A 22,092-nucleotide genomic window follows, 5' to 3' on the forward strand; every position below is an offset into this window, starting at 1 on the left:
AGGAGGCCACCTTAACGTAGTGCAAGCACTGCTAGCAGCAAAAGCTGACGTCAACGCACCTCCTTTTGACGCTGAAGATCATGGTCAAACAGCTCTCGAAGTTGCGCAAAGCAAAGGCCACACTGAGGTGGTGCAGGCATTGCTAGCAGCAGGCGCCAATGACAATGCCCCTAGTAAATAGGATGGCCAACCGAGCAAGATGACGCAGCCATGATATTGCGGACACTGGAATAGTCTGGCAAGGGATGATTTGTTGTATTGATAGTGACTTGTTCGTACAATGTAACGTCCCTTTACCCTGAGCATAATTCATCGAGACCACCGTAGTCGATTTTCTGAGCGTGTTGTGACCGCTTGATTCGAGACCTCGTGAAATCGTCCGTAACGTACGATGCGTTTAGCTGGAGACTTTATACATTGAATAATATCGTGAATGAGCATAATCCCATCAAATTAGCTATTCAAATATGAACAAGCTAGTTGCCGGAAGCGAGGTGTCGGAAATTGAGCATGGGGTTGAATTGAAAGACAGAGAGCTTGTTATTAACTATTCTGGTATCCATATAAAACTGCATGTACTACTCCACCTTGCGAGGAGTACCTATGCAGTGTGATAGGAAAGAATATATACTAACGAGATTAACTCCTACATCCCTAGCCCCTCACCTACCAGACAAATATATGTTAAAATGAAAGAGATCAGTACTCTCCCAAGCCCATCTTTTCCGCAAGTGACACCAAGCAAGTCAAGCCTTCCAAAGTTAATAGGGGCGCTCAGTAATTGGAAGGGTGGAAATAGACAATGCGGGCCGTGGTCGTAGGCGCATATTTATACCTCCAGGTCTACTATAGGGCTGAACTACACAAATCCATCAACCACAGGGCGAGTCTTACAATATCAAACGTTATTTTTTTTTCGTTTTGGTATTATCTTAAATGCAACTTCATGTCGTCCGGGTACACACAAGAACCCATAAAGATCTTAAGAATCAAACGACAATGACATGAATACATCTGTCCCATTTCCATTCCAACCCCCGAGATCCACCTTGATCCTCCCTATCTCATCACCACTTGTGCTTCTCCTTGATCCCAGCTGGCGGAGCCCAGGGCACTAATTGTTTTTCCAAGGAAGCGGACGACTCCTTAATCGTACCTGTACCAGCGTTGCTGCGATCATTCGACGTGTTCGTGCGCCGTTCAATACTGGCAGGACCTCTGTTCCAGAATCCCACAGCATCGATCTTCTGCACGACTATTTTGGCAAGTTGGAACATTGCTCCAATTCCCGAATAACCGACCTCAGCTCCAAGGGTACTCAGTTCCTGGTTTGCAGTAGAGGGAACGACATTCATGACATCTGCACCGAGGAGATCTGTCGCACACCAGGACTCATTGCAATCACCAGGCTCAAGGAAGGAATTTGATTTCAGGATGCCGTCCACTTTGCTGCTGCCAATCGAGGCTTGCCACCACTGCTTTCCGTCTTTGACCATTTTCCCAAGCGGGGCGTTCTGATAAACCAGAATACCCGGATCCAGGATGGAGGGGATGGCGAAGAGTTCTTGGGTTTCGCTGATTTGGAGAAACAAGTCCTTGCTCCTTTCTGAGCGGTAGGGGTGACGGCTCCACCGTTCCATGAACACCTTCTCGATTTTGATCTTCGATGCCGGGGGAAGACGGACCAACATACGAAGGTGCTTGTTGTTTGGCTCTATCCGGATACTTTTCGCCATCGTTCGTGCAGCTTCGTCAAGATCCCGGTCAGCACCCGTAATGTATTCGATAAAGCCTTGTACCCTAGCAGCTGCATCCCAGACTTGTGAAGGGAAATTCAAGTGCACCGTGCCTAGGGAAACCTCAGGATAGCGAATCATAGCATGTCCATATTCATTAACGGAGATAACAATGGTTCTGTTCGGGCCAACGCGGCACCAGAACTCATACTTTACGCCACGGTGGCTGTACTTTTGGTCGAACAGGCGAGATTGGTTGGCCTCCAAATCGATGAGGTAGTCAATGTCTGCAGGAGATGAAGTCAAGCGTTCGAAGAGTGAGATTGGAGGTGGTGTCAAGTTATTCTTAGAGAAAAACAGCTGGTGGACCTCCCTGTAGCTCATCTCCTTCTCTTTGGTTGAAGCTGGTAGGCTGGGCATGAACATAAGACCGAATTGTATTTGAAAGCTCAACGTTCCAGGAAAGCTGCGAACTGAATCAAGAATTGGTTGAAGGAAGCGAAACAAATTCTCTGTTGACTCATGGATTTGCCTTTTTTCTCTTGATGATTTCACAACCGCTTTCGTGGGCAAATCAATGACTTTTCGTGGCTGTGCTTCTGTTGGTTTAAATCCTGTTCTTCGCTGCCAGAAATTCACGATGGGGGTTTCAACCTTTTCCTTGTTCTCTGCATTGCTTTCACTGGTTCCTTTTCGCTGCCAGGTATTAGCACCGTGGACTTCAATCTTTGCCCTTCTCACGACCTTGGTTACCTCGTCCACCCATTGAAAGGCCTTATCGGGAGGCCGCTGATGGAACATTGTCTCGCGGAATTCTCTTGTCTCAGTTTCATCTGAAACAGCCAGATTTTCGTCAACTTTTGTTTCCGCATCTTGCTCCTCGTTTTTGGAGTCTGATTGTTGCGCGGACGCACACCTCGAGCGAGGAGAAAGCATCTGAGGTGAGATATCAATGAGATCTGGATGAAGAAAGGGAACTTTCTCACTCATCTGGTCAGGGTGTTGACGTTGCTGAATACTATCACGCAGAGCATTGTCGCGCGAGATACAAAGCAGACCTCGAGGCGCAGGCTCAGCAAGTGTAGCATCGAGAGGTAACGCAATCTCCTCAATGCTAGGAATCTCTGGGGCAGGATTCTCCTTGATCTGCTTGAGCAGATACTCTAGTGCCACCTCATCAGCCTTGCTGCGGAATTCAGGGGTCTGTTTAGGTTTCTGTTCATCTTCCAACACGTCGCTCTCATTATGAGAGTCAGCAACCTCTGACTCGGGCAACAGCGCACCTGGAGCGAGCCCTGGTTGGGCATTTTCCCTAGTAGCAGAGGTTGGAGTCGGCGCACGGAGGGTCATCGGGTCTTGGGTTGGCTCATGACAAGGAGAGATGCTCCGACTTAACTGAGGTTGAATAGTCGTACCATCGATATTGGGCATATCAAAGATATCAACAGTTGGAGTAGAAATGGCAACCTCAACATGCTGCGATTGACTATGCACATCTGTAAACTGTTCTGGAACGCTTGATGGGAGTGTGCCTAACGGATCGAACGCAACAATGTGTTGGAAACCGCTATTGAGACTCTTCACTTCGCAATCGAGATCAATGAGGGGGCCGAGGTCTTCTGTGTCTTCTTTACTGAGATTCAGCCGAGTAGATGGGGTGCTTGGGGGGCTTTGATCTGATATCTTTGGCTTGCTGGTCACTTCATCCATTCGAGTTTCCCTCGTGGTCTTGGCCGTCTCAATAATTAGCTTGATCTCCCCCATTACTGAATCAACGCTCCGCCCCTGAGGTTTTGTATTCACCTGTGAATCTGCCTCAAGTATGTTGAGAGGCTGGGCCCAGTTTACTCTTGGAGAAATAGAGCGAATTGGTCGATGGAGAGCGTTAGTTGTTTTCTCTTCTTTGGGAGTGGGAGGAATAGCCAAATCGGCTGCATGTGACGTTTCTCTCAACTTTTTGGGTGGTGCACCTGGATGAGTGGATAGAACTGGGAGACGAGGGGTGGCAATTGACTTGGGTGCCTGATTTGGGGTAGAATAGGTAGAAGCCACAGGACCAGTTTCCCCAGACATCGTTGCTGACTGCTTGGAAGCTGCATTTGGACCAGTAGAGTCAGCAGCGCTACGAACAATACTAACGGGTCCTGTTTGTTGAGGGATTGAGACAGACGACTCGGCTGCCTGTTGGTTCCTGATTCTCTCCCTATAGCTGAGTCTGCTAAACACGGAGGGTTTTTGGCCCCGAGCGGTGTCTGTTGGCTTTTCTTGTCGAGACTGGCTAGAGGTTGCTATCGTTCCATCTGGTAGCATAACCGCGCGTCCTTTGACGCCTGCGGGATTGGGCTTGAATCCAGACTGTTTCTGGTCCCGTGGTGCGGAAACGCTAGACTCAGGCGGAGGCTTCGACGCAACAAGCTCAGGAGAGGTGGGGTTATCTTCCGATGGTGCTTTTTTATGGCTGTCGGTTGCCAAAGGCCGTTTAGCAACACCCCGAGAGATCCATTTGTCGACATCCTTTACCTTTCCAGTAGAGAGATAGGGGTGCTGAGTATCGCTCTTCTCTTGAGAGGTGTCACTTTTAGGCGGGAGATGCCGATTAATTTCCCCTAGGAGGGGATCGTTTTTCGGACCGATTTCTGGAAAATGGTAGTCTTCCCAGTCACGAGTAATGCCTGCTTCCTTCAGGGCCACTTGCGGTGGCTGTCGAAGCTTGCGAAGTGGACGAAATTCGTTAGCGAGCTCGTCGAATCCACAGACCACCAAAGTCATTAACCTTGGGAGACGAAGCGAGGCATTTCGGTCGATCAAAATACGCCACAAGGCAGTGGCACTGATCTGTGAATATGTCATGATGCGATAGGTAGCACTGTCCCGTTTGGGATTTAAGATGATCAGCCCTCTGTTTTGGTTCTCGATGAGATCCTAGAGAATATTAACATACAGGACTTATAAAAAAGAGACTCAGGACCATACCAAGCATTCTTCAAGAGAATCGAGTACATCCATTGCCTCCTCGATGTTGTCCATGTGCTGTGCAGAAATACGGAGCCCTCGAGCTCCCTGGACTGTAATTTGTGTTTCCGTCATTTCGGAAATGCGAGATAGAAGAGGGTCCGAGTCATGAGTGATGGGCCCCAATCCCGCCTGCGAGAAATACCAGAACTTGACAATGGGTTCATCGCTAGTGGGTTGTGTCGGCATAATTTCCTCCACAAGGGTTTCCACCTCCAATTTCGCATCGCTTCCATAGCCAGCAAGGGGATTGGGATCGAAATAGGTCGAGATTGGAAGCTGACGAACTCTCGGCATCTTGAGTAGAGCAGACATTAGTACAATATAACTTGGATATTGAGGAGGCATCTAGACATACCTCAAGTAAATCATCATTGCGATGCTCTTCGACATAAGTTGCAAGCAGCGATGTGATTTCGATATCAAATTCCTCATCAAACTGACCAGTTACAACCAAGACCTGGGTAGGATTAGCATAGCCACTATTGAAGATAATACACAAAAGCTCACATGTTTATCACGTAGATATTCGATGTTGATCGAAGCACCGGGATTCAATATCCTATAAAAGAGTCAGGTTTGATCATGATAAATATACATAATTAATATGTCGTACTTGAGCTTGTCTTGAAGTTCTAGAATCTATATCGAGCCTGGTCAGTCCTGGCCAGGTAGAATGATAAGCACGCGGATGTTACGATATAGACTTACCCCTTGGTCCTCCAGTGACCACATAGAACACAAATGAAGCGTCCGGCTATTGGCCATCTTGTATGCTGCTTTTTGAGCGCTATGGGTGGAGAGATGTGCCGATGCAGACTTGAACGGATTGCAGATTGAAGCGGGACAGACGCGAATCGATTGTAGACCGACGTTAGTCGGACGGATGCGAATGATTTAGAGACGGGATGATTTTGCTTTCAATCGATTTGACGACGTTGGCTGGTTTGAAACATGTATGAAAGAAGGAATCCAGCAAGAGTAGGTTGATTGGCCGCGGGAAAGAGACAATCGATTAAGTAAGAGGTAGGTGAAGGCAAATCGATTACAGCTGGACTAGGTGAACAGCGCCTAGACAATCGATTTGATGAAGCACACCGTGGTTAACGGTACATATGAGATGAAGATGAAGGATGAAGAGTTAGAGGAATGGAGAGCAAGAAAGAGGAACTCGAGGTAGCATAAAAGAGTCAAATGAGATATGATCCCTATTATGGCAGTAGTAACGTTCAACCATTTGCTAATGGAAGGAACCACCGAGGCGCCTTGGGTCTATCGACTTGGAAGTCAATGGAAACTGACGGAGGATGCGCGCGCGGTGCTATCTTATCCAAGACGACGAGACTGGATTACAGCAATTCATGGAAGATGGGGAGTACATATAGAACAGATCAAGCAAAATTGGAGAGAGTATAAATTTCAGAGTTGCATAATAACCACCCATAACACCTAGGCAGAAAGGAAACATGTAGCCACTCTTTAATGGTCTTTTGAACACGATCATGTTCATCACGGTGTAATCATATCCAGGTAAAAATATGCAGGTCGTCAAGCGTCATATCTAACAGGGGGGTAATAGTACAACAGGGAAAGAAGGTAAAAATGCAGGTGAAAGGAAGAATAGAAACAAGAATACAAAAACCGAAGGGTACACGACGGAATTGAGCTCTGCCACGGGTATCTGCTGCAAAGGGAAATGAAACGCCATGCACCGGCCAAGAATGGTCTATGGAGAAATGAAGAGGAGTGATTGGTAGGGCGTCGGTTGTGGAGACATGGGAGCGAGCGAAAAGATGAAATCGGGATGGAAAAATGTAGTTGGAGCGCGGTTTGGCGTCGATTTGGCGGTATGTTTTGAGGGATCTGAGCAGAGAGCAGAGGGAAGAGAAGGAGGATGGTGATAGACAATATGCATGGTGAAGGTTGGAGGTTGACACAAACAAAAGCCGACGATGAAAAAAGACAAAGCTCAAATTAATCAGTGCTTTGTCGACTCTCATTGAGCCGGATCGCCCACTTCATTTCTGTCTCGGTCTCCTTGACCTGAGCAAGAACCCCTGCGATCATATCGTTATTGGATTTGGCCGATTCAATCGTTTCGCGGAAGTCGTTATCCTTCATTTCCTTGTACGCGGAGTGCTGGGAAAGCAGCTTCTCATACGTTTCCTTGAGGGAGTCGAATTCCCTATTCTTCTGATCTGCAAGAACCTCCAGCCGCTCAGTGGAGTGTATATGTGTTTTCTGCGCATTGGCGATAGTCGTGAACTCGGCCCAGATGGCATTGAGACGTTTTGCAAACTCCGCCTTTTCGCGTTTCGTCGCGCTGGCCAGCACCTCGCACTGTGTCTCGTGATGCTTGGCGATCTCTAGTGACCGGGCTTGTTCGCGATTGTGGTTCTCGCGCTCCTCGCGCATCGTGTGGTTGGTCTGATTTGCGTTCATTTCCGCGTCTTGTCGCTTGCTGCGCTCGTGTTGGAGCTCAGTTCTGAGATCCTCCAGCTTCCGGTCTTTCCGTGCAATTGAGTTGAGGTTGGTTTCGTTGACTTGCTCAAGGTTCCGTAGACGCTCGTTCATGTTTTGTTGCTGGATCTTGTAGGCCTCGTTGGTTCTTTGATACTCCTCCGCGCGAGACTTGTAGAGTGTGCATTCGCGCGTTAAACGTGCTATTTCCTCCTGGAGATTGTGGATAACGCGTCCTGATTTCCCTGTCGCTGCATGGCCGACTGCTGACCATTCTGATGTGGGGGGATCGCTAATATTCGTGTCGGCGGGGGGCGCGGAAGGGTTCGGATGGCTGGAAGGAGACGAGGAGGCCTGGTTGTAGTTGCCTGGAGTGCGGGGAGTGTAAGCTTGGGAGGTAGAGGGAGTGGGATCGGAATCACCAACCATTCTGGCCTTCGGGGGCTGGTTCGTCGAGGAATCCGTTATGCTGGTGCATATTCAATTGCGTGTCCACATGTGGGAGATTGACTTGTGGCGCTTCTGCACGGATAGGGGGGTCAGCAGCAATCGGTATAAGATTTTTGCTAGGGCTGAGATGCTTCATGACCCGTTTGAAGCCCCCCATGGTGACCGCCCGCGCCTGTCATGAGGAACCAGATGGGAAGAACAAGATGGGAGCAAAAACTAATGGGCCTGTGAAGGGAAAGGCTCATACCAGTATTCGAAGTCAATTGAGCTAGATATGAGGTCGTTGTCTTAGGATTTCGCTTATTCATCTAGACATCGCAAGGGAGGCCTGTGATCAATAAAGGCGCTGTCTCATGCAATTAACAAAGATCAACAAAGATCACCAGAGATCATTAGAACCAAATGATACAAGCTGTAGAATATTCCAAAACAATGGAGTAGCGGTAAGAAATGTTGAAGTTGCAGAAGATCAGTCGATCATGGTTCTTTGTGTTCTGCGCGTCAGGGAACGCCACGGCGCTAGCGGAGAACGACAGGTCTTGTTTTCTTTTCTTTTTCTTTCAAAGTCGTGTTTTGGTCCTTTTTTTTCTTTGCAAATGTCCGATTCATTGAATATGCTAAATATAAGTTGATTACTTCCTCAACGCCTCAGGCCACCTATATATCAATGATATCCAGGGGTATTTTATGTACAGGAAGTTATACCATTTTTCCATGACTCCACCAAAACACAGTCCAGATATGAAACTGACAACGCCAAAACAGATAAATTAACTAGACAAGGTAGGCCAAAAGACCGGCAATACCCATTACCAATTGTACAGAGTATTGCGGAATGGACGCAGCGCCGGTCTGCATGCTTCCAGTGGAAGATGCTTCCCTGCCATTGACAACCTCGGTGCCGGTAGCTTTCAAGCTATCGGTTGAGCTAGCAGCAGCAGAGCTAGAAGGGCTGCCAGAGGGATTGGCAGCAGAGCTAATGAGGGCCTTACTAGCAGTGCTAGTCCCTGTGGTCTGGGTTGCTTGGGTTGCCTCGGTAGTACCGCCTGTGGTCTGAGTGTGAGGGGTGGAAGTAGTGTCGGTAGTGCCGGTGGTAGCGTCGGTGGTGGTACCGGTAGTAGTACCAGTACTGGTGCCTGTGGTGGTGCCTGTGGCTGCAGCAGTAGTAGCCGCAGTGCCAGTTTCGGAGTTGGTATCCTTAGCCTGGGGGATATCAGCGCCGGGCTTGCCAGCCGACTTCAGCAGAGCGGTGTAGTTGGTCTGGTCTTTCTGTGTGATCTGGAAGGCATATGTGTCGCCACTTTTGACATCGTTGTCAGGAGTCCAGGTGAAGGTGCCGCCCTTGCTAGAGGTAGTAATGGGCTTGACATCCTGCAGGTCACCTGAAGAACCGTGACGGAGAAGAATGGTCACAGGCTAAACCGAGTCAGTTTGGTTATGATTCAACATCAGGGGATATGCGTTTTACCAGATCAGGATCAGCACCAATCCATGTGAGGGTAATCGGCTTGCCAGGTTGAAGGGGATCCTTGGGCCAGGAAGTAAAGGAGAGAGGATCAGCAGCGAGACCAAGAGACACAAGGGAAGCTGTGACAGCGATAACACTGTTGGAGAAATGCATTGTGATGAAAGAGAGTCAAATAGACGGTTGAGTTTCAAAGAAAGTGGTCCACACTAGATCAACTGCTAACACAGAACACGATACAAGTCTCAAGAATAATGGTGGCGCATCGCGATTCTTAACTGACGGCAATAATTGCCTAGATCTCTCCCAGCCCCACAGAAACGAGCTTGGATGTTGGCTGTTGGTATTCCAACGCTGAGACCCAAGGTGTTTTAGGAGAATGTTGCATTCCGATAGCCCCAGTAGTCAAGCATCAATATATTACCTAAGAAAGCGTCGTCTACCTTGGCTGGGGAATGCCTGCTAAGCATTGGAAATTCCCGAGACAAAGTTAATTCACGGCTCTGCTTGGGAGAGCTTCAACAGTCTTCATGGCAAGAGTATGGGAGGTCATGCTGTCATTTAGTATCTTTGATCGTACTGACTGGGCGGCTGCGGCGAAGCTGCGTTTCTCTAATAGTTGCTGAAAGCCCACGAGAGTGATTTGGCCATACAGCGACGGGCTCATAATTCCATGAGAAAACTGAAGTTGACGGCCCAATAACACGACTCTCCGGGACATGTTGGAATGCCATCCCTTTCCGGGTTGTTTTGGTGGGCGTCGGTCTGTAGGGCTTTGGTGAACACCGAGATCATTTCTTGCGGCCCATGAAGCATTTCTTGGTCCTTGATCTGCCATGGATCTCATACCAAGGGGTGCCATATGGCTTAGTTGTGTGATCTGGAGGTTGGGGTAGCTTGATCGCCATCTATATGGCATGAGGAATACCGAATATTTCCCCAGCCTTCCAACTATGACCTGGTTATATTCACGGAGTTCAAGGCAACAAACTTATGTATATGGTTAGAAAATAATATTACCAATCGGAATAATTATACGGATCAAGTTGAAAGAATGTATACGACAGAGTACCGCGGGATAACAGAACATATATCTCTCGTGTTGATCCATACAGGTTAGGTAGGGGTTAGCCTGGTTGTAGTGCCACTTTAGATTCACCTTTTCTTATAGAGCAATAATGAGCTCCAAGGCATGTCAAGTACGTTGTAAATTTCTTTGATTTCCCAGTCAAGGTTGGTTATCTTGTGACCATTGCTGCGATGCCCATATCCAATGTTTACTTTCTGCATTGGGACTTCTAGGGTTAGACTTACAGCAAGGGATATGTTGGCAGATAATCATTTCTCTTCCAGGCAGGCAAGTACAACTATACCCCACAATATCTAAACTCTTGAAACTTCATTGTCAAACAAATTGAATTGGTATACGCTGATATATGAACCCTTAGAACTCCCACAAATCCCGCATGAAACACCCTGGGCCAGAGTCCACGCCACCATCTTCCGCTAGCAGACGATCCGTGAAGATACGCTTGGGAATCTGGTACTCGACGACAGGAATTTTCTTGAGATTTCTCTCTTCCTCTCCGAGATCTGCAGTCACCATGCCCGCATATGTGTGATCAAGGAAATCTTCCAGACTGTATGATTGCTTTGTGAACTGCTCTGAGATGATCCGTGCAATGGCCGCAACATTGGGGTGGAAGTGAGATTGGAGAGTCTCGATCTCCCAAAGACTGCTCTCAATGGCGTTTGTCATGTTGGGGTCAGTCTCGTTTGGATCGAACGGATCGTCCATGCCTTCTTTCTCGACTTGCGCGAGTTCATCCTTATCCCGAATGGATCGGTGCATCATGAATGTAGTTGTAGGGTGATTCTTGAAAAAGTTGTACATGAACGGAACGAGCACCACAATGGCGGAGGGAGGCGCGTTGAGTGCAAGACGAGCAAGACGCTTGATGAAGCTGGCCACCAATGTGGACGGAAGATGGGTTGAGGACAAGAAAGTGTTCAGCAGTCGGAAGAATCGTGATCTGTGCTTTGAGTGCAGCAGCTCGGAATCCAGGAGAGAATACAGCTTGGCGTAGAATTGAGGGTAGTCCAGGTTCTTTTCCTGGATCAGGTAGAAGAGACCAGACAGTGCGAGGAGGGATGTCGCACCACCGACATTGTATGAGTCCGTCAAGAAGTCCATCAGCAGTTCCGGTCGGTTGAACCACGGCTCAATGTGGTGAACCATCATGCGCAGCAGGTTTTTGCGCTGCGATTGCGAGAGGTTGTTTCGTAGAATGGCCAGCCATGCTTCCTGGGCCTGCTTCCTGTGGGAGTTTGCCGAAACTAAGCGCTTATTCTTGGTGTCTCGTTTCGCGTAGAAGTTTTCGAACTTGTGCTCCGCTCCAGGTACCTCATCGCAGGTCTGAAGGATCTTAATCAGGGTTTCGAGGACTTCGGGGGATCGTTTCGTAGAGGCATAATCACTGATACAGGTTAGCCGCGATGCTCGACAGCAGGGGAAAGATATACATACGCCATCTGCGTGAAAGTGTAGTATCTCACATCCTCATACTCCTTCACGAACTTGGTAATGGCTTCGGTCTGCAGATCCTGGGCGTTATTGGCCTCAATGATGGCAGCAAAGATATCCTTGAAGAAACCCGTCGACCAAACATTGTTCTCGGCACCTGGGATATGGGCGAGACGTTCCTTGACAATGCGCATGCTCAGCGTCAGAGCAGCAATCTAGATATCGTCAGCAATAGTAACCCCCGCCAGATCAGAGCACACATACCTGAGAGGAAACATCTGCCTCACGCATGATAGCCACAAGAGCATTCTGATAATCAAGGCAACGCTCCTTCAACCATGCCACAACGATTTTCTCGTTCTCGGCAGCGCGGCTTGACTCGGTCAAATTTCCTCCGGCGATCAATCGGCTGAACACACGGCAGAGAGAGACGGCCACAGCCATCTCGGGTTTCTCGGCTGACTTCTCGACATTGAGCATGGAAAGTAGGGTCGCAATGTTGTTGTAGCCCTTCCTTGACTCCGCAATTTGATTCTCTAGTTCTTGAATAGTAGACAGTTTCTCGGCGAAATTGTCCTCGGCGACAGCGCGGCGCTTGGAGGATGGGCCGCTGGCACTCTTGCCGCTCTTGCGCTTCTTAGAGCTCGAATCCGTAACAAGTGCAGGCATTTTGGGCAGGCGTCTTGTAATGTACCGTGAATAGTTTATCTGCAACTTTTTTTTATCGTTTGGACCATCTCGGAAGCTGGTTTATCCGAGGAACGGAATTGTCTCCCGAAACGGCTAGCGTCTTCACCTCCTAGCCATCCCGAACCTCAAGTCTCCTCAATTCCGTTCACCCACCCCATTGACCAAGATTCTTCCATCTGCAACAATGGCTTCGCGTCTTGCTAAGAGCGCCATTGGTACGCTTTTTACGAACCTCGACCGTCTGATCGACCCAATGCCTTCAATTGCTAACTCACCCTAGGCGCATCCCGACTTCGGCCGGCTCTTCCCGCCCGTGGTGTCCCTGCCGTCACTGCCAACCTGACCTCCTCTCGTCAGGCCTCCAACGTTCCCGCCGAGGAGCCCGCCAAGAAGGCGCAGTCAATCCTGAACGCCATCCCCGGCAACTCCCTGGTCACCAAGACCGCTACCCTGTCTGCCGCCGCCGGTCTGTCCATCGCCGCCATCAGCAACGAGCTGTACGTCATGAACGAGGAGACCGTCGCTGCTTTCTGTCTGCTGTCTGTGTTCACCGCTGTTGGCAAGTACGGTGGTCCCGCCTACCGCGAGTGGGCCGAGGGTCAGGTCCAGAAGCACAAGGACATCCTGAACGCTGCCCGTGCCGACCACACCAACGCTGTTCAGCAGCGTATCGACAACGTCTCCCAGATGTCCGGCGTTGTTGAGGTTACCAAGCAGCTCTTCGCTGTTTCCAAGGTAGGAATACTCGGTCGCATAGGTTGATACTTGGGTCGGTTGTTGACAATCCGTTCCAGGAAACCGCCCAGCTCGAGTCCCAGGCCTACGAGCTCCAGCAGCGCACTGCCCTCGCTACCGAGGCTAAGCAGGTCCTCGACTCGTGGGTGCGTTACGAGAACCAGGTCAAGCAGCGCCAGCAGCGTGAGCTTGCCGAGTCCGTCATCGCCAAGATCCAGAAGGAGCTTGAGAGCCCCAAGGTTCTCCAGCAGATTCTCCAGCAGAGCGTTGCTGATGTTGAGCGTGAGTTATTCACCAATTGACTACTATACAATAGAGTGCTAATGATTCCCAGGCATCATGGCGTCCAAGGCCCTGTAAATGGGTTTGATAGCTCACTGCATTCGGCATTGTGTACAAAACTATAAGGGCTATTTGCATCTGCCGAGTTAGACCTTGCAATACCATTTTGATTCTTACTCTATAATCGGACACATGGTTTCAAGACATGTTCTCAAGCGAATTGGGCTTGGAAATGCCCACCGGCTGATGTCTGGTATAAGAATCTGTTTGGACCAGTTTCATCGTAGAACCCTTTGATCGGAATATGATACAAAGGGATCGCCCAATCGCACCCATATTAATGCATGTGCATAGTACCATTCTATAGTCACGTAGTCAAGTAAACACTGGCCATTCCAGGGTCTTATCCCCGGCATAAACACTGAGAGTCCCGACACCCGGGGCGCCCTATGATATGCACGGTCTAATGCAGCACGCCACCCGGGGCCGTGGAGAATGCGATAAGATAGATATCTATACTAAAGTTTCATCTTTAAGCTATCTGGGGAATTCCATGTTGTGTAGGTCCCTGGAATATTCAAGTATTTCAAGTATCTAAAATATTTTGTGTGCACACGGGATACCAGCCGCTGGCCAAGACCCCGGACCCCAGTCATCAGCCCGTGGACAGCCGCCTTACACAGCCGCTGCCTATTCTTTGTTACTTTTAATATCATTCATCCTCAGCCCTACAAGTATTTCTGACAATTCCTTAACACCTACTCCTACATCCAATTATCACACACACCAAAAGACCCAGATCCACTCCCGCCACCATCCGATAAGTAGATCGCAACATGCCATCACTACGCAACATCCTCCACAAACGCGACGACCTCAGCACCACCCAACCACCCCAAAATGCACTAGCAACGCCCACAGCACCCGAGATCAAGCTCATCCGAACAGACACACACACCCAGGAGATAATAATTCCTCCATCTGACCCCAACGACCCATCCCCATACCTATCATCACCAGTTCAAGAAGAGCCCACGTCTCCTCGCCGGAGCTTCCAGCTCTTCAACCGCTCTCCCAGACCCTCCTCTTCATCCTCGCAATCGTCGCCTCATCGCGAGCGCCGTCTTTCAAATCTTCTCCATCTCGACGCCCGCAGTCGCAGTAACTCGCGTGACTCCTCCGCTAATATCCCCGCGGACCTGCCGCAGATCGATGACGATCACGGCGCAAGTAAGCAGGAGCGAGAGGCGTTGTGGGAGAAGAGGGCTACTGTGCTTGTGCAGCAGAATCCGCAGTTTGCGCACTCTGGCTCGTCCCTGCCGCCCCAGCAGGGTGAGGGAGAGGCATCGCTAGGTTTGGGACTAGGGTTGGACCAGGCTAGGTCGAGGAGCTCGAGTCAGAGTCGGGTTGGTATAGACCCGAAGGTAGATGTAAGTGGCTGCTGCCTATATATTTACGTCGTGGTTATGTTGTAGTTGGAATATGGGACTGACTAATTATAGATTAATATTCAAGAAGCTATTCGGCTGCATGAAGCTGGTGGTGAGTTTTATTTTCTATGTCTGCTTGAGATATACGTGGATTAACATTGAAAATAGATCTTGAGCGGTCAACCCAGATGTTCGGACAACTTGCCGATCCAAATGGCGCAAATAATCCCTTGAGTCAGGTTCTTTATGGCCTCGCACTACGGTAATACTGCGCCCAACTACATATCCATTTACTAGATGCTAATAAATGTTTAGACACGGATGGGGCTGTCCCGTAGATCCCACACGCGCTGTGACTTATCTCTCGGCCGCAGCATCCAATTCTGCCGCGGTTGAGGCGGAGGCCCTCCGTGCCGGGGTCAAGAAAGGAGGAGTTGCAAAAGGCGAGCTCGTTTTGGCCATGTTCGAGTTGGCAAATTGCTTCCGCAATGGGTGGGGTATCGCAAAGGATCCTCCTGCTGCTAGACAGTATTACGAGACTGCTGCGAATTTGGGTGACACTGATGCCATGAATGAAGCGGGGTGGTGTTACCTCGAAGGATTTGGGGGTAAGAAGGACAAGGTACGTGTGATCTCCGCCCATGTGTATATTCTGCGCCTATTCTGACTCAACGTGGCTCTAGTTCAAAGCCGCCAAGTATTACAGACTTGCCGAGGAGAATGGGTGCCCTACTCTTGGGAATTCATGGTATGTTCAGCTGACTGACGATTTGAAGTTTGAATCTAATGGATACTATAGGATCTGGAAAGACAAGTATAACCCGAAGTAATCTGCTTCAGGGTTGCAGACGTAACTCTTTACTACGACGGAGGTAGTCATCATTACCTCTATTCTACGATTGATGTATTCCACTGTCTCATTATTCGATGTATCTTGACTTTTCCTACGTGTCACGTCAAACATTCATGATCGATGTTCAATTATCCTATGATGCCCTTTCTCGGCGGTCACTATAGCATCATTAGCAGTAACACGCGCCTCCTCCCCATCAAAAATCAAAGCAATGTCTTCAAGCGACCTCCCCCTGGTCTCAGGATAGGTCTTCCAAACAACAACCAAGACAACAAGCAGCACGACTAAAAATACAAAATAATATTTCCAAGAAATCCTCTCAAACGCAATAGGGTTAATAAGCTGATTGAAAACCAGTGCTATATAATTCGAGATTGTGGAGATAGCAACACCCTTAGCACGCAGCGAGGTCGTCCAGATCTCAGCCGGGTATGCCAGGAGCAGGGGCGTGAAAGCGATATCGTAGCCCGCATAGTAGATGAACAAGAACGGGATCACGGCTGTTCCCACAGCGCTGGTGCCCGTCGTCGTGAAGCTGCCTGATAGCGCAGTGATGAAGATATAGCTAATCAGCATAATCACAGTTGATGTGATGAAGAGCGCACGGCGGCCAGCACGGTCGACAAGACACGCGCCTACCACACTCATGATCAGGTTCCAGAGTTGGAGGAAGCCGTTTATGAGGGTTTGGTCCGTTGTCGAGGTTATACCGATTGTATCGAGGATAAGGGTCAGGTAGTATGACACCACACCACTAGAGCAGATATATATCTAGTCAGCAGCGTACTCTCCACAAATTTATATTCCACCTTGGGAACAATAGTAAACCACAAGTGCAACACATACCCTCCATTCCACTGCGCAAACACACCCAAAGAAACACTCAAGAAAAGCCGATACCGATTCCCAGGCGTCCTAACACAATCAATCCAGCGCGCCTCGAGCTGATTCTTCCGCTCCAGCGCCAGGGCTTGGCTAATCTCCTCCATCTCAGAAGCCACCAGCTGCGACCCCTCATCCCCACCAGCATGAAATCTAACCAGCATACTCCTCGCCTCCTCAACCCGCCCACAACTAATCAGCCAACGCGGGGACTCAGGCATAAACAACGTCCCAGGCAAAGCAAGAATCGGCAACGCAATCTGCATAAGCACAGGCACACGCCAGGCCCAGCTACTCTGCGCATTCCTCATCCCGAAAGAAATCCACGCCGACAGCGAGGACCCGACATAGTACTGACACATGTAGATAGCAGTGACGAGCGCGCGATGCGAGGGATACGCGATTTCCGTGACAAGGATGACAGCGCACTGGAACCAGGCGCTGGCGATACCGATCAGCAGACGGGAGTAGATGAATGTATTGGTATTTTGGGCTGCGGCCTGCAGTGCCACGCCGAGAACGATGAAGATGTACCCGGCTAGGATTGTGGGTTTGCGGCCGAAGCGGTTGGCGGACCATGCTTGGATGGGGAGGAAGAGTATGCTGCCTATGCTTTGCAGGGCGTTTATGAAGCCGAGTTTTATTCCTGTTGGGTTGTCCATGAAGGTTTGCCATTGCGGTAGGGATTGTAGGCTGTTCATTAGGGAGATGTCGTAGCCGAATGTGCTGGAGAAGAGGATTAGGCTTGCTATTATGGTGTTTAGGTAGATGAGGTGGGTTGTTTTCCACCATGGTTTGGGCTGGGACTTGGTTGTTAGTTCGGTTTATATTGGTTATCTGACGGTATGAGGGGGGTTGTTTATACCGAAGCTAGTAGCGAGATCGCTCTTGCTGTGGGCTTGTCTTCCATGATGGGGATTCTGCTCAACTGGGAAAGGAAATGAGGGTATTGCCGAGTGTATCTCGGGTTGTCTGAATTAATGAAATTCCAGACATTAATCCGTCTCTCTTTTCCCCGGCATCCCGCAATCCCGGACGGAATACCTCAGCAGATTCCGGGGATTTGCGGAGAAGTGGACCTGAACCCAACCGCGTTATTGGCTTAGCTCCGACACAATTATCTACCTTCGGTCAAGTGTAGATTTTTATTCTTCAGACATCAGGGGTTGGTGGATATTAGCTTCAAAGGAGTGCCAGTACATACATACAGTATCGGATAGCCACAAGGTGCACAAATCCGATTCCCCTTTGTCAGGTGGGAACCCCTTTTCTCTGCCATTGGTTTGTGAGACAATCAATTTTAGTCTGTGGATCATCATGTGGTTGTTCGTGTTTATTTAGCCTTTTACGCGAGGTAAACAAGGGGTGAATTGGATATCACTCAATTCTAACGACTGCGACTGCGACTGCAACATCTGAACTTTAGAACTTTGACTTCTAATGTCGTACACTAGACATAAATTCATCGGCATATTCCAAATTAGACCAGCACAACTTCATGAGTTACAGTAGTGTTCCTCAGGATCTTGATCTTCCTCGCCTCTAATCCCGCCTGTATCTTCTCTTCCCCCTTCATCTCAGCTTCTTCTTCTTCTTCCTCGATAATATCGCTACTACTCACACCGATCATCTCAATTTCAAAATCTAACTCATGGAAAAGTCGTCGCATCCACGCAGGTAACTGTTAGCATTCTCTTTGAGAGGCTAATTTAGTTAGCTAGAAGCTACAAAATGACTATTATAGCGCAATGGCTAAGACAACAAAACTCACATCGCTTCGGGCTCTCTGGAAACAAGCAGACTGAATGATCTATATCCCTCAATATCCGTCAAAAAGTCCGACACAGGAAGTGTCGTATCATTTTCCGACGCCCACCTCTTAACAGGGTTACCAAATGTAGCTAAGATTTTCTCCCGTTTGACCAGACTGCCCGTCACAAGACCCATGGTGGTAGTTGGTATTACTCTATTCACAGGCTGCAGATAGAATTTGTTATTGCAGTATTGGAATACGCTTCTTCATCGGGGTTTTGTCTTGGTCACATGTTCGGGAACAGCGCAAGTAATCCCGGCATGATGTTTTCATCCAAAGCCCATTTCACACTATTTTCTGCGGTCTATCTATGAAAGACGGGCAACAACATATCTACAAATCAAAGACATTTCAATAGACATCTAAAAACTTTTACTAGTGAAGTGGTACGCCAGATTTGCTTTTCCGCCCAAATGGAATTCCCTACCTGATACCATACCATAGATTATCACTGAGGAATCTGCGAGACTCAATGTGCCTAATGAGAATGTGTATCGCCTCAACGCCAATCACTACACCATGTGTAAATTCTCCAGCCGGACTCAGAAATACATAACGGTTTCGAGGGTGATTGTACAATTAGTCAACGATGTAGGTAGTTTCAAATCAAGCAAATATATTTTTAATTCGATTTGTAGGATACAGACACACGAATTTCCTAGTGCATATGTACGTTTACCACACTCGTATTTATATAGACTTGTAACGGATAATGATCCTTATAACGAAAATATCAATATTATATGGCACTGATAGATCGATGAGGGGTTTGTCGCATGATAGGCATGTCAGCGTGGGCATGTAGACTTCCCTATAGTCTGAGATCCCCCAGCAACCCTTGTAATTCTAGCAAGAATTATCTTGGAAGTTCAGACATACAATAGCAATGATAGGCTCCTCTGCCGAAGGTAACTTGTGTCTAAAATACTTTAGTACGGAATGGATTAGGAATAGTACTTGTAGATCTCCTGGGGGCTGTGCCCATACAACACATGCAGGACTTTCTCCTTCTACATCCTTTTGTCCCTAAATTCTAGTTAAAGTAATATGATTTCGTGGTATATGATAGTTTAAGATGCTCTGATCTAGCTCTGGATAGATGGGGGCGTTACCGCGAGGAAATCCAATCGGTTGGTTAAGAGATGTCGTGAATGTGCCCAGGTGAAACTGAAATCTGAGCCGACCTACGCGCCCGGAAATATTTATAAAAATACAGCCAAAGAAAAATTCCCCTGAAAACCACTAAGGACTCGATTTAATCCAGCTACTATGATTATTTCTTAAATACTATGTGAGCCATCCTTAACAGACATCCTACTTTTCCTCAGCCTCGTCCTACCCCGGTGCCCCGCATCACCTACACACTGTCTTCTCACCTCATCTATTTGTGACCCTTTCACCATGTCGAGTGACATAAGCGCACAGGTAGACGTCGGTAGTCTCTCCCTCTCGGGCCTGAAACAAGTTGCGGGAATACTTAGTGTTCTCTCAGCCGACGATGTGCAACCTATGGCAATGCTCCAACTGCAAGATCTGGGCACTCTGTTTTCAATAAGCGGACCAGTTGCATCCAAAGTCCCAGATTATCTTCTGAGGTGTAAGAGCGTACGCATTGAGCGACTTGGGTATCTGGTTGGCTGGCGCAAAGGCGACTCAGCCTCACTCATGGCACAGTCAACCGGTGGCCAGGCCGTGGCGTTGTTATCTGTCTGCCTGTGGAGTCTTTACCAGGAAAGCACTGGAGACATTCTTCATACCATCTCAAGTGCGATCTTGCCACAGTCTGCGCGTGCAAGTAGCCCTGGAATTCTCGAAAGGGCCGCAAAGATACTTGCCGATAAACTTCAGGTAGTCGGTTTTGGGACTATTCTTGCAAAACAGGTATGCCGCATCCATGATGCGTACGAGAATTTGAAGGAGCGAGTGCCCTGTGACATCTTGGAATCTCTCAGTCAAGACTGGATGGCGGAATTTCTTATTGGTGTTTCTCGCGCTTTAAGAGAAGAAAATGCGATCCTTCGGGTTCGCGGATGCTACGGTCTGGGATACATATCAGCCCTTATGGTCACCTTGTTTCCCGACGACTGTACCGTTACAATCGAAAAGATTGTTGTTCATGTGGGAAAAAACACCTCCTCCATCACTGTTGATATTGTGGGGCCCTCTTGCGGAACACTTCCCGAGGTTCACTTCATGGAGACGGTTGAAAGCATTGCAGATGTACTCCTCAATCCAGGAAAGGCAGAATATCGATATCGCGACAAATTCGCCACTGACGCCTGTTTTTCTTGGGAAGGTCACATTGCCGCATCCCTGAGGCTTGAACTTCAACATAAAGGCTTCCTCTACTCGTCTGAAGTTGTCGAACTAGTAGGGGTATGTGCATTGGCGATGTCGGACTGTCTTTGTATAGAATACCAGGGCCTTGATCCAGAAATTCTCGCAGTGAGCATCCTAGGCGATAGTTATCGGGCGAAGAGACACAAACGCTGCGAGATTGCTATGGGGGTTCAGTTGCCATCAACCTGGCCGCCCTTGGGAAAAGCGATGAAGTTGCTTTTTGAAGTAAAATCTTCAGAACTCAAATCATCGCCACACTGGAATATTACCGCTTCGAGTATAGCCGGAATGGCTGTTGGCGCCACATTTAAGGCTCTTTTCTTCAATCCCCACGAACAAGTCACCGTCAAAGGGATTTTTTCACAGGAACAGAGTATCTTGGGTCAGTTTGGAGAATGGACGGATCCTCGCAATTGGTCGAGCGATGGCGTTCTAGAAGCAATATTCCCTGATTTAAATCGAAAGGGCCTGGATAAGACAATCGCAAAGTCACTTGGGGCTAGCACATATGTGCCATCTACGTATCTGACTCTCAGAGACGATGATATATGTCACTACCGGAGCATCGAAATCTTTGATGGTCCGATCATTTTCAATGGAAGATACTACGGCGAAGTGAATAATCCCACGATTGAGGAAAGCAACGCCGGTAACCTCTGTGAATTGGGCGAGAAGGCTAACATCGTGCCAAGCTCAGAAGGGTGCGTTTCTCAGGTTTCTTTCACGGCTAGAGAGAGATTGGATGAAGTGTTACTCGAAGCCACATTGATGTACTCGGGGCAAAAGATTAGCGTATCCCTGGCAAAAAGAATGCGCCAACTATTCTGCCTAATCAAAACAACGCAATGTGAACACCCACGAACAACGCCATTGAAAGAGGAATATTGCAAGCGGGTCTTGACGGCCTCTGCGCTATCTCCAGATCCCCCGAGAGGTTCCATCGCTATTGTACAGACCGCCGGAGATCCAGTCGCTCAGATTCTTGCACTTTCTCCTGGTGCTCGGGCAATTCTCTGTTATAGGTGCTGCCTTAATTGTGCATTTGAGCAAGCACAAAATTGGAAAGCTCGCAAGATCATCGTCGCATGATTCAGATCATTTTGCGACATGATCTATATGCACAGCAACATGGAAGGGTTGGTGGTGGCCCTGACAGCCTGAGGCCTGCATGTGTGCAGGACCTATATTTCCGTAGTTCTCCTCCTCTCTCTCTATATATTGTCAGCTTCAGGCATTTCATGTCTGTTTTATACTGCAGCTTCTTTGTTAGATAGAGAGTATTCAGCACAAGGGAACAGGGTGTTAATTATTACCACATATAATGTGCTTATTATCTGTAAATCTACATTGAATTCGCCTTTCCCGACAAAATTTCCTTTCGCAAGAAAATAGCCCCTGTATCCCATAATTGTCCATTCTC

General features: G+C 48.5%; 9 protein-coding genes across 9 annotated transcripts; 3 read left to right on the plus strand and 6 right to left on the minus strand.

The window, feature by feature from the left end:
• Positions 1–1,067: 1,067 nt before the first annotated feature.
• On the minus strand, positions 1,068–5,483 carry PEX2_059690 (uncharacterized protein; the record flags this gene model as incomplete). The annotated part of the gene is made up of 6 exons (XM_016743242.1): positions 1,068–4,658; positions 4,710–5,045; positions 5,107–5,208; positions 5,259–5,310; positions 5,365–5,390; positions 5,460–5,483. The coding sequence occupies 6 exons, from the start codon at positions 5,481–5,483 to the stop codon at positions 1,068–1,070; spliced, it is 4,131 nt and encodes a 1,376-aa protein (XP_016595964.1).
• Positions 5,484–6,722: 1,239 nt separating this feature from the next.
• PEX2_059700 (uncharacterized protein) lies at positions 6,723–7,815 on the minus strand (the record flags this gene model as incomplete). Its single annotated transcript, XM_016743243.1, has 2 exons — positions 6,723–7,576; positions 7,635–7,815. The coding sequence occupies 2 exons, from the start codon at positions 7,813–7,815 to the stop codon at positions 6,723–6,725; spliced, it is 1,035 nt and encodes a 344-aa protein (XP_016595965.1).
• A 617-nt stretch (positions 7,816–8,432) lies between these two features.
• Positions 8,433–9,279, minus strand: PEX2_059710 (GPI anchored serine-threonine rich family protein; the record flags this gene model as incomplete). Its single annotated transcript, XM_016743244.1, has 2 exons — positions 8,433–9,074; positions 9,127–9,279. The coding sequence occupies 2 exons, from the start codon at positions 9,277–9,279 to the stop codon at positions 8,433–8,435; spliced, it is 795 nt and encodes a 264-aa protein (XP_016595966.1).
• A 1,288-nt stretch (positions 9,280–10,567) lies between these two features.
• On the minus strand, positions 10,568–12,316 carry noc4 (ribosome biosynthesis protein NOC4; the record flags this gene model as incomplete). The annotated part of the gene is made up of 3 exons (XM_016743245.1): positions 10,568–11,600; positions 11,651–11,862; positions 11,912–12,316. 3 exons carry the CDS (start codon positions 12,314–12,316, stop codon positions 10,568–10,570), a joined length of 1,650 nt encoding a protein of 549 aa, XP_016595967.1.
• Positions 12,317–12,521: 205 nt separating this feature from the next.
• On the plus strand, positions 12,522–13,432 carry atp4 (F1F0 ATP synthase subunit 4; the record flags this gene model as incomplete). Its single annotated transcript, XM_016743246.1, has 4 exons — positions 12,522–12,552; positions 12,618–13,072; positions 13,132–13,354; positions 13,407–13,432. 4 exons carry the CDS (start codon positions 12,522–12,524, stop codon positions 13,430–13,432), a joined length of 735 nt encoding a protein of 244 aa, XP_016595968.1.
• A 758-nt stretch (positions 13,433–14,190) lies between these two features.
• PEX2_059740 (tetratricopeptide repeat protein) lies at positions 14,191–15,614 on the plus strand (the record flags this gene model as incomplete). The annotated part of the gene is made up of 6 exons (XM_016743247.1): positions 14,191–14,784; positions 14,857–14,896; positions 14,953–15,046; positions 15,100–15,406; positions 15,468–15,532; positions 15,584–15,614. The coding sequence occupies 6 exons, from the start codon at positions 14,191–14,193 to the stop codon at positions 15,612–15,614; spliced, it is 1,131 nt and encodes a 376-aa protein (XP_016595969.1).
• Positions 15,615–15,748: 134 nt separating this feature from the next.
• Positions 15,749–17,429, minus strand: PEX2_059750 (Major facilitator superfamily domain, general substrate transporter; the record flags this gene model as incomplete). The annotated part of the gene is made up of 3 exons (XM_016743248.1): positions 15,749–16,391; positions 16,484–17,319; positions 17,385–17,429. 3 exons carry the CDS (start codon positions 17,427–17,429, stop codon positions 15,749–15,751), a joined length of 1,524 nt encoding a protein of 507 aa, XP_016595970.1.
• Positions 17,430–17,999: 570 nt separating this feature from the next.
• PEX2_059760 (uncharacterized protein) lies at positions 18,000–18,466 on the minus strand (the record flags this gene model as incomplete). Its single annotated transcript, XM_016743249.1, has 2 exons — positions 18,000–18,132; positions 18,291–18,466. The coding sequence occupies 2 exons, from the start codon at positions 18,464–18,466 to the stop codon at positions 18,000–18,002; spliced, it is 309 nt and encodes a 102-aa protein (XP_016595971.1).
• A 1,267-nt stretch (positions 18,467–19,733) lies between these two features.
• Positions 19,734–21,833, plus strand: PEX2_059770 (uncharacterized protein; the record flags this gene model as incomplete). Its single annotated transcript, XM_016743250.1, has 3 exons — positions 19,734–20,708; positions 20,754–21,373; positions 21,797–21,833. 3 exons carry the CDS (start codon positions 19,734–19,736, stop codon positions 21,831–21,833), a joined length of 1,632 nt encoding a protein of 543 aa, XP_016595972.1.
• Positions 21,834–22,092: the final 259 nt, after the last annotated feature.

The sequence above is a fragment of the Penicillium expansum genome, assembly GCF_000769745.1.
Source record: "Penicillium expansum strain MD-8 chromosome Unknown contig191, whole genome shotgun sequence".
Lineage (NCBI taxonomy): Eukaryota > Fungi > Ascomycota > Eurotiomycetes > Eurotiales > Aspergillaceae > Penicillium > Penicillium expansum.